General features: G+C 50.4%; 1 protein-coding gene across 1 annotated transcript; it reads right to left on the minus strand.

The window, feature by feature from the left end:
• Nucleotides 1-5,695: 5,695 nt before the first annotated feature.
• On the minus strand, nucleotides 5,696-6,985 carry SFN (stratifin). Its single transcript, XM_006196830.4, has one exon. The coding sequence runs from the start codon at nucleotides 6,934-6,936 to the stop codon at nucleotides 6,190-6,192; it is 747 nt and encodes a 248-aa protein (XP_006196892.1). The 5' UTR covers nucleotides 6,937-6,985; the 3' UTR covers nucleotides 5,696-6,189.
• Between the last annotated feature and the right edge of the window lie 3,887 nt (nucleotides 6,986-10,872).

The following is a 10,872-nucleotide window of genomic DNA, read 5'->3' on the forward strand; positions in this document are numbered from 1 at the left end:
GAGGATGGAAATATTCAGGACTTTATTTTCCAGCCTTGGTGTGACAGCAAGGCTGTCTTCTCTGGTAAATGAATTTCTGTCTACCTCCCACTGATAGCAACATGATTTTCTCTTCCCTCTGTCATGGGGAGGGGACAGCACAATGCAGAAAAGCAGAGGCATCTGGGTTCCAAGTGAGGTCTGTTCAGTGTGAAATTTGTAGGGTAAGAGAAAAACCATCCTCAATTTGGCTGGCATATGACAACCATCCTTAAGATTTTTATTTATTTTTGAATTTTTTTTTCTGGAGTGAGGTAGGTAGGTTTTATTTGTTAATGGAAGTCCTGGGGATTGAACCCAGGACCTCGTGCATGCTGAGCATGCACTCCACCACTGAGCTATACCCTTCCCTCCTTAAGATTTCTTTTTTTCCTGATAAAAATAGAGAAGTAAAAAACTTGGAAAATGAAAATGTCACCCATAATCCCACCACACAAATAATATTTATAATTTATAATAAATTTCCTATTCAAATGTATAAATACAGTTTGTTTTATCTTTTAGTCTTATTTTTCTACACATTTGGAGGGATAGCTACAGCATTTATATACATGGGGTATGTTACTGCTTTGTAGCCTGCTTTTTTCAGTTAACATTATTTCATGTAATTAAAAATATAAAGACCTTTTAAATGTCTACATGATAATATTCTGCAGTACAGCCATAACATTGCTTATCCAGATTCCCATAGTTAGCCTGTAAGTCGTTATCAATCTTTTTTACTGTTGTAAATAGTGGTGTTATTAACATCTTTGTGCTGCTACACACACACACACACACACACACACACACACACACACACACACCTTCACTTGGCAATCCTGAATAACTTCTGGAGGGAGGAAACCATCCCAATATGCGTTTCCTGGCTCTGAACTGGGGACCCCCAACAATTGGGAGATAGCATTTGGAACTTAGAGACCACATCTAATTGGAAAGGCCTCCAGCCCAGGCAAAGAGGCTTAGGAGTGAGGGTGACACCCTAAAGCCCACAGAGCTGTAGCACAGCCAGTCTGCTCTCAGCTGTTTCTGAATTAGCAAAATGCTCAGACACAGTGGCTGAGAATAGGAAGCCTGATCCCATTAGGGTCTGTGGGAAGGTCGATCTGAGAGATTCTCTGTCATTTCTCAAGGCTCCTGAGAGGGACAAGGCTGTGACTTCCCAGCATTACTAAGGCCCAACCTGTTTTTGAAAGCAGCCGGGAGGCCAAACTATCTCAGAATCCTGGAGGGAAATTCTCTATCAAGCTGAGTAGCTCCCCTCCTCTCCCTCTTCTCTCTTGTCCCTGGCTGTTGAGCCTTTACCCAGCCTGGTCCGGGCTGCTCATCTCCCCATCTCCCCTTTAGAAGGTAGAGTCCCAGGTTAGCACATACCTCAATGGCATCAGGCTTGCTGAGAATAGGGGAAAACCAGATGCCTCATTTCCAACCCACTGTGTCCTCCATTTCCAGCCAGGGAGCCAACTCCAGGCAGCCCCAGAAGCCCAGGTGTCCAGGTGGCCTAAGACTGAGGGACTATGAGATGGGCTGGGGATTCTGAGCTCAGCTGAGGTGAAAAATGTGAGTACTGGTAAAATGCTCTGGATTAGAATACATACATAGAGAAGTTTACCTTTTTTTCCTCCCCACCCAAAACCCGGAAGCAGTCATGGAGGAGAGAGATGAGAGGCCCCTTCAAAGTCATCTCAAATAAACAAAATTTAAAGCAGTGAGCTTACTGTGAAAAACAGCTTCAAGAAATGTTGCCTGGTGCTCCCCTTCACACTGGATTGTTGCCTTTTCCTATATATTAATCCTGGAGCCTCCACATCACTTTGTGGAGTCATAGAAACAGCAAAGAAGGGATATTGGGCAAACTCATAAGTCATACCAGTGGTCACGTAATCTACTCTGAGCTAAAAACCAATCCTCTCCACAGTCAGACAAGGAAACTTCAGGTTAACTTTGGTCTGGAGGAAGAAAGACTAAAGAGAAGGAAAGTCTTTCCTTCTCTTTTAACAAATATTTATTGAATTCAATAATCTGGTGTATTAAATACTGTACATAGCCATAGATTAAAGACCCTTTGCTTTTCAGAGTCTTGGATTTCTCCCCTTTATCTGACTTCTGGAGGGAGTTAAACTAGACAGAGTTAAATTTCTCAGAGAGCAGTAAGGAGAAGATTGGGTGGAGATGAGAGATGAGTCAGCCCTCTGACACCCCCAGGGTGACATACCTGTCTGCTGCCCCCAAAGACATTCCTGATTCCTGACTCAGTGGGTAGGTAGGGCTGGGGGGTTGTGAGAGGAGGCAGACCATCCCTGCAGAAACCTGCCTTTCCCATCCCCCCTCCCACGCACAGCAGGGATGTGGAGAACAGCTGAGACCCTGTTAACAGGCTGAAGAATTGAAAAGGAAAAAAGGATGTAACCAGGTTAAGGAAATCTTGGTGAATGAGCCAGGAAATTGGTCTACCACACAGGTTTTTCTCATTTAAGACAATCCCTTTCTGCCAGGCCCTGGAGTGGCTTTAGATAAAGTAGAGTAAGAAGTCTTTCCTGGTTCTTAGAAAGTCTGAGAAAGGAGCAGGGCAGCATAGCATAAGGTGGTTCTTTTCAAATTTATTTTTATCTCGTGAAACTCCAATATACAAAACAGACATATGTGTGGCTCTTTTAGCCAATGCGTGTGGAAACCGGGGAAACCCTGACCACTGGTCTCCTGCCCTATGGCAGCTTCTGGGGGAACCCTCTGAAAACAGCTGTTGTAGTATAAAAATCGTGGGCCTTGGAGTCAGACTCCTTCCACTCCCCAGGCACACAAGTCATTGTATAACCTTGGTTATTAGGTTATTTAGCTGCTCTGAGCCTCAGTCTCTTCATGTGCAAAACAAAGATGATAATAGTATTGCTGTGAGGATAAAAGTATGAAACTGCCTGGCACATAGCGGTGAGGCCAGGTGCCCTTATTACTGTACTCTGTTCTCTAGGAAGAAGCGTGAGTGAGGCACTTTTAGAAGAGCAATCTTGGAGGAAGCATTTGAAATCAGGTTTTCCTAAAAAGGCAGTTGGGGTGTGTGTGTGTGTGTGTGTCCTCAATGCCTTGCCTTCCAGCACCAGCTCCTGTGGATCCACAGAGCCAACTTGGACTTTGCTCTCTGAAGTAACTACATATAAGAGAAAGAAGAGTACATACTTTCCCTAGAAAATTTTAAGTTGCAAATATTCCCCATACAACTCTTCAGAGACTTTCAAGAGCACCTGGCACTAAACCTGGCTTCTAGGCATTTAGAAGGAAAACCTTGCTAGAGACACTATAGGAAGAAAGGACTGATTTTTTTTTATTGAGATATAAATCACCTATCATAAAATTCATTTTTCTAAAGTGTACGGTTCAGTGTGTTTTCATAGATTCACAAAGTTGTGCGACTATCACCACTATTTAAATCCAAAACACTTCATCACCCCAAAAGAATTTCCACATCCATTAACAGTAAGGCTAAAAAATATTAAATGTCAAATTTAGGCCAGGAAAAGATGGCAAGAAATGCTCACTGAGACCCCACCCTGGGGTAACAGTAAGAAAGAAAGCTTTAGATAAAAAGGTCTGGGACCCAGTTCAGAAGCTGGTGCCTAAGCCAGCTCACAGCTAGCTGTCTGATTTGGTAATATTCCAATCCATAGCATCTGCTTTTGAAATCTGTCGACACCAACACGCTACCTTAGGGTAGCTCATTTCTTTCCCCATAGAGGGCAACCAAGAGTGGTACAGAGGGAGGAGGCAGAAGTCAAATGCTGAGAGAAAAGAAGAAAGAATTTCCTTTCCCAGGACCTACCCCATTAAGAGAAAGTCACCAGACCTGTCTGGTAAGAGAAACCAGGTCACTTCCAGAGCTGAGGGGGTGTCACTTGCCCTCTCACTGAGTCTCTGCCTGGTTTGGAACTTTGAAACTCAACACCCTTCTGGGAAAGGAGAGGAGAAAACAGGGAACCCAGAAAGCATCAGAGTGGTCCTGCCAGCTTCCCCTGTAGAATTAGTAGCTCTGATAAGAGCCCTTCAATTTTGGGTCCCATGGGTGTGACCAAACTGGACTCTGGAGAACTTGGTGAGGCTGGACTGAGTTTTCCCAGTTTTGCCAGGTAAAGGCGTGACCACCTGACTTGGGCCATATTCTCAGGTGACCCAGTGGGCATACTGGTCAGCTTTGGGAGTAAAGCTGTTCCTCAGGACTGGGCCTGATTATTCTGCTTTTGCACAGATATGCTGGATAAATCTTAGACTACTGATGCCGGAAGGATTAATAATAGCTAACGTACTGAATATGTACCATGGTCTACTTTACATGCATTTATTTTCTCAAACTTCATAGCAGCTCTTAAGAGGAAGGTACTATTTTTTAATCTCCACTTTACAAATGAGGACAGAAGGTAAGCATGGTTAAGAGCTTTGACCAAGGCAGGCTGGAAGTCAAACCCAGGCAGTTTTAACTCCTCATTTTTCGTTAGAAAGTCTTTAGTCTAAGCCCCTTATGATACAGAAGGGGAAACTGAGTCCCAGGGAGGTATGATGGCTTTTCCAAGGTCGCAAAGCCACTCAGGGACACATCCAAGCCTCCTGGCCACCAGTTTACCGTAGTGGTCTTTTCCCAGCCGACTCTTCGCATCCGGCCGGCCCAGGCACCGCCGGTTCAGCAGATGACTCAAAGGGCGGGGACTGCTTTTTGCGCACGGTCCCACCCCGTCCCGCTGCTCTGAGGATGCCGAGCTCTCGGGCCGGGCGGGTGGCAACTTGCCCGAGTGAAACCGGGAGAGCGCCGCCCCTGGCGCTCGGCGGGCGGCAGAGGTCCCTCCGTCAGGCAGCGCGTCAGGGAGCCGGCGGGGCCGGGCGAGCGGCGGGAAGTCGCCCCGCACGCGTTCCGCCGCTCACTCCCTATTGGCCTGCCAGGCTACGGGGGCAGGCTCCTGAGCAGATCCCTCCTGTGATTGGATAATATCAGCCTCGGGCCCGCCTCCAGCCGCGGGCTTGAAGGCGGGGTCTTGGGAAGTGGCCGCAGGCCAAGGCGAGTTGATGCTGGGAGCCGAGCAGCGGAGGTGGGGAGCACGGCCGGCCAAGACCAGACCCGCTTCCCGCGGCTCTTCCTGCTCAGGTTGCGCCTCCTCCTCACTAACGCATTTCATTTTGTCCCCATCCACGAACGCTGCGGGGTATTTAATGCCGATTTTAATGGCGACGTCATACCCCTGCTCCAGGTCGTACTCCCCTCCGCTCGGATCCGAGCACCTAACGGGACTCTTCCCCAGTTTAAAATCTAGGGTGCTCAGTGCAGCTCACTACAGCGTATTCCTGCGTCGCTGTCCTCAGACCTCACACCAGAAACTTCACTAGTTTCCCGTCCCCTCAGGTCTGAGTTCTTCAGCCTCCGTCCGGCCCCAGTGCCCCGGCAGAGGAACCTCCCAGCCGCCTTTGTGCTCATTTGACTTTCCCGGGACCAGACCAGTTTGGGGCCACCCTGCTTGAGAGAGCTGGACCCCTGACCTCTTTCCTGGAGTCACTGGCTCCAGACTCTTGCCTGCGGGCCAGATATCCAGCCCCATGGGAGGTGGGAGGTCAAGGTCTCTGTAAATCATACACCAATCCCTGTCCCGTCCCTCCGCAATAACTAGAAAAAAGACAGGAGTGTCACAGGGGAACTTTATTGAGAGGAAACAGGGTCACACCCAGCAGACATGCTTTCTCTGTCATTCGCTGCGTTGCGCAGGCACACACACACACTCTCTTTCACTCTATCTCCAGCCTCTGCCACACAGTTCAGTTCTCAGCCACAAGGGTGGGACACTCCTCACTTCCTAAGATCCAGAGGCAGTAGTAGGGGCAGGAGGGGGCTGGGGCAGGGAGGAAGTGGCTAGGTTCAGGGGTGGGACCTGTGGGGGAGCAGAGAGCAGGCTTGGGTGGGATGACTAGTGGTCAGGAGCACCTGACAGCTTCATGAATAGTGGAATCCTCTGGCTCCTGGTGGCCTCAGCTCTGCTGGTTCCTCTCTGTGAAGCCTTTCTGGGCTGGGGCAGAGTGTTTGGAGAGAAGGGTCGGGCCTCCCACCCCATACAAGTCCTCTCTGCCAGGAGCCAGGGACTGGAGCGGGTAGGGCAGGGTAGGGAGGGTAGCAGGTGTGGCTCAGCTCTGGGGCTCCTCGGGAGCCTCGCCCCCCTCTTCCCCGGCGTTGTCGGCCGTCCACAGCGTCAGGTTGTCCCGCAGCAGCTGCATGATGAGGGTGCTATCTTTGTAGGAGTCCTCACTTAGGGTGTGCAGGTCAGCCATTGCCTCGTCGAAGGTGGTCTTAGCCAGCGAGATGGCCTCCTCTGGGCTGTTGGCGATCTCATAGTGGAAGACAGAAAAGTTCAGGGCCAGGCCCAGGCGGATGGGGTTGGTGGGCGGCATCTCCTTCTTGCTGATGTCCATGGCCTCCTGGTAGGCCGACCGGGCCGAGTCGATGATGCGCTTCTTATCGTCACCGGTGGCCACCTCGGCCAGGTAGCGGTAGTAATCGCCCTTCATTTTCAGGTAGAAGACACGACTTTCAGCGTCACCGGCCTCCTTGATGAGGTGTGAGTCCAGCAAGCCCAGCACCGTGTCGCACACGCCCTGAAGCTCCGTCTCCACCTTCTCCCGGTACTCTCGCACCTCCGGGCCCTTCTCTTCCGAGCCCTCCTCATTGCCCTTCTGCTCAATGCTGGACAGAACCCTCCACGCAGCCCGCTGGCCACCCACCACATTCTTGTAGGCCACTGAGAGCAGGTTGCGCTCTTCACAGGATAGCTCCTCACCCTTTTCCACGGCGCTCTTCATGAAGGCTGCCATGTCCTCATAGCGTTCAGCCTGCTCTGCCAACTTGGCCTTCTGGATCAGACTGGCTCTCTCCATGGCTCTGGGGACAGACGACAGGCTGCAGGGTAACTGGCTGCCTCGGAACCAATGCAGGATTCTGTGCCTCTCCTGCTCTCTGCCTGCCTTTTGGCTGGAAGGCCAGGCCCAGAGGAGGGTGGGGAGGGGCAGAGGGCGGGACTAGAGCCCAAGACCTGCCTCCCTCTCCGCCCCACCCGCCACCCTTTCCGGCTCTTCCTTAAAGGTAAAAGGGCTGGGATGTGGGGGTGAGTCATCCGGACAGTCAGCAGGAGAAATTTGGGCGTTGGCCCCACCTGCACCGACACCTTTCCAGGCTTCAGGCTGCCCCCTTGTTCAGGGCTTCCATTACCTAATGGGTGCCCACATTAGGTAGCTGCCCCAGTTTCTCAAATCAGATCCTCCTTCACAGTGTCCTTCCAGGGGCTGAGAATGGCGTCAGCTTACCTGGCCACTGTGGATCTAGGCAGAGCTCATAAAGCCAGGTGCAGGAGGATGGGGTTCCTTCCGAATCCTGCCAGGTATGTTTCCTCCATTGGTTCTGGTGAGATAACTCATTGTTTAGGTGGGGCTGTAGTTTCCCAAGCACCTTCATACCCATGATCTAACTTAATCCCGGCTGTGTCTCTGTGAGATGGGCAGGACTGTGAATACTACTCCCACTGTAGGGATGGGAATACTAAAGCTCAGAGAGGGATGAGATTTGCTCAAGGTTCCACAGCTACTAAGTTTGGCTTCTCTTCCATCAAGGCTTTGACTTGTGAGCTCTAGGCTGTATTTAGAAGTGAGAGGCATGAGTTCTCCTGAGTCTAACTGTAATGGTTCCATCCTCCGCCCCTCACGCCTCCTCAGGGTCCTGTCCCCTCTGAGCTCCCAGAATGCACAGGTGGCTGCTTTCAGGGTGCCACTTAATGAGGTGTTTAACGAGCGGCCTCTGACGCTCCAGCCCAGCCTTTGTAATTAGTCACTCAGTAGGTTTTTTGGATACCTTCCCCATTGCAGCACAATTTTCCCTTTCAAGTTGGTGGCCTGTTGCCACTTGTCTGAGGACTTACCCTCAGCCTCTCCGTGCCAGGTCACCTGCCTCCTCCAAGCCGCCTGCCGTCATGTATCAGTAGGGCTCACAGAGGGTGGGGACCCAGCTCACTGGCTGTCCCACTTTCCTGCCTGACTCAGCCCGCCCTCTGTCAGAGTCTGGGAAGCAGGCCACCTGGGTGCTCAGCCCAGTTTGATTCCCCAGGGGAGGACACTAGCAACTGGGGAGAGAGACGGGACCGAGAAAAAGGAGGTGGCCATGACAAACCATTTCATTTTATAGGGCAGCAGTCCCAGCTGAGTGCTGCCTCCCCAAGCCTGCCTCTCAGAAGTTTCCCTGCCCCTTCCCTTTGACCATGGCCTCACCTCTGACCCCTGGCAGAGGCCTCAGAGATGGAGACTTCTCTATTGCCAATCTTCTGTCCCTGTTTGCTGGGGTGCTGTCTTCGTGTCAGCCAAGAATTTCACCTAAAGCTGCTGGCACTGCACCTATGAGGGTGGGTTCCTGCTTTTCTGCTCCACGCCTAGCCAAAGCTCAGACGGGGCTCACAGGTGGGGCTCCCCTCACTGGCATCCAGCCAATTTAATCCTTGAACCAGGACCATTTCACAGGCTTGTCCCTTCCTGGTTCTTCTTGGTGTCTGAACACCCACCATCCCCTCCTGGAAGGCCAGAACTCTTGAGGCTCAAAAATGAGATCTGCTTCTTTGAAGGAAAAGTAGGGACATGTCTGGGCTGATGTTACAGGTTTTCCAAGGAAGCAGAAGGGATTTTCGACTTGACATCCTGAAGGCTTTGCTTAAAACAGATTACTGACACAGAAAATGATGGAAAGGAAATACACTAAAATATAAATTTACAGAGCATACCTTTAGGTAGTAGGATTTCAAGTGGTTTTTTTCCTTCTGATTTTCCTATTATTTTCAGGTTATCAATGGGGAATGTGTATTATTTTTCTATGAGAGACAGAATGGCACAGCATCTTTGGAATCAGACGGCCTGGGTTCAGTTCTTAAAAGCTGCTGTGGTTTTGGCTAAGTGACTTAACCTCCATAAGCCTCAGTTTTCCTAAGTATCAAACGGGGCTCATGAGGATTCAATGAGTTGATGGAAAACACTTAGTAGAGTCGATGGTAACTATTACTATCATGTGAAAAAATCCATCCAACCTTAGAATTATAAACATATACACTCCAAGCACTAACATGGAGCTGGTTTCTATGAAATAAGGAAGGGCCCCAAACCAGGCCTCAAGCCGAAAGCCAGACCCTGCCCAGCTGGAAAGATGACTATTAATGGTCAGAAGCACTCAGTGCTGCCTCCTCCCTCTCTAGCTCAGACATTCCTCTTACATATGCAGGCCCTGGGCCCTCAAGGACCTTCCTTTGTACTAGTCATCCAGCCCAGGCTTTCCCAAGTCCTGGGGGAAAGCTGGAGATCCCAGAACACTAGAAACCTGGAAGGCAGGGCCTGGTAGGCCTAGGAATTTTGGAGCTGCTCTGTCCCAGAGGAAGCATTCCCTTCCTACCACTCAAGCCAAGAGACCTGGTGATGGTTCACACCACAAGCTCCATGCCCTCAGCACAGCACTGAGCAAGGGAAAGGAAGCCTCTTTACTCTTTCACCTCCCTTGCGGAAGCTCAGGGATGAATGTGGGAGCCAGGCTGCTTAACACCTCCTGCCCGCTCTGGCCTGTAGATCCTGACTCAGTTCCTGTCTCAGGTACCTCCCTTTGCCTCCAGGCCTCCGTTTCCTAAGTCCGGGAGCCCAGGCAGACAGGAGGCAGCAGGCCCTGGCAGGGCACTGAGTTCCACCGTCAGCCACCTGAGTCAGCAGGACAGGAGCTGGGGCTGCAGCCCAAAGGGGCTTTTCTTATCCTGCCTGCTACCTCTCCCGCTTCTGTACAGCATCCATGCTACCAGCAGGATCAAGGCCTCTGGTACTATAGGAAACCAATCTTTCTTAGCTGATAATAACAGGCTTTGAAGGGTTATGGCATAGAGATGGCAGCAACCAGTTGCTACCTACCTTCATTGTTAACAGGACAGGGCTCTGATTGCAGCAGAAGGCACTCTGGTTAGATTCCAGAAAGAACTTCCTAGGAATTTTTTCAGTCTGAGAATGATCAAATTAAACAGGTGACTAGAGGAAACTACGGCACCTTCTCCCCCTGGTTAGTTGTGAACAAGAGCTCAGTTATTCAGCCAAGAACTCACTCTACTAGTTGGTTGCCTCTGGGAGAGATACTAGATTACTTTTAAGTGACTCAGCTATCCTGAGTTTTTTTCTCTCAAGGCACTGCTGTTTCAAGTATCCTATATGTCCTAGACCCGTCCAGTCTAGGACAAAGTATGGTATTATTGGAAAGAGAATGGAATAAGGTCTGCGTGTGGGACTGCATCCCAGCTCTGTTATAAGGCCTTGAGCAGGTCCCTTCCTGCCTTTTGGCCTCAGTTTCCTCATTAGTAAGAAGAGGCCAGCACAGATCACCTCTAAGCCCCCTGCTAGCTCTGAACAACGTTCTCTAATTTCAGGGTTCCTCCCTCTGAGAGCTCCTCCTCCCCATTCATTCCTGTGTGGTGCAGAAGGGACAGAGGTCGGGGCAGAGATCAGGCTCAAATTCTGGATTTATCAGCTGGGAGACCCTGGGCAACTCTTGTGCCTTTCTTGAGCCTCAGTGCCCTCATCTGTAAAAAGGCTGACATCGCCTTCTTCATAGGTTTAAGGAAAAGAACGAGGCTGGCATTTGGCAAACCTGTGCTAAGTGGCCGCTGTAATTATTTTTTAGCTCTTAGCACACAGCACGTATCCCAATGTGGGAACAGCTGCAGAGAGGGAAAGGTCCATGAGACTGTTACTCTGGGCTGGGCTTAGTTCAGGGGTGTGGAGTTAAACCCTCTGTCCCAGCCTGGGCTGGGGCCA

Source organism: Vicugna pacos, chromosome 13, assembly GCF_048564905.1.
Source record: "Vicugna pacos chromosome 13, VicPac4, whole genome shotgun sequence".
Classification (NCBI taxonomy): domain Eukaryota; kingdom Metazoa; phylum Chordata; class Mammalia; order Artiodactyla; family Camelidae; genus Vicugna; species Vicugna pacos.

Excerpts from the sequence above, each read along its gene's own strand:
- SFN (XM_006196830.4), bottom strand. The coding sequence starts at position 6,936 with ATGGAGAGAGCCAGTCTGATCCAGAAGGCCAAGTTGGCAGAGCAGGCT.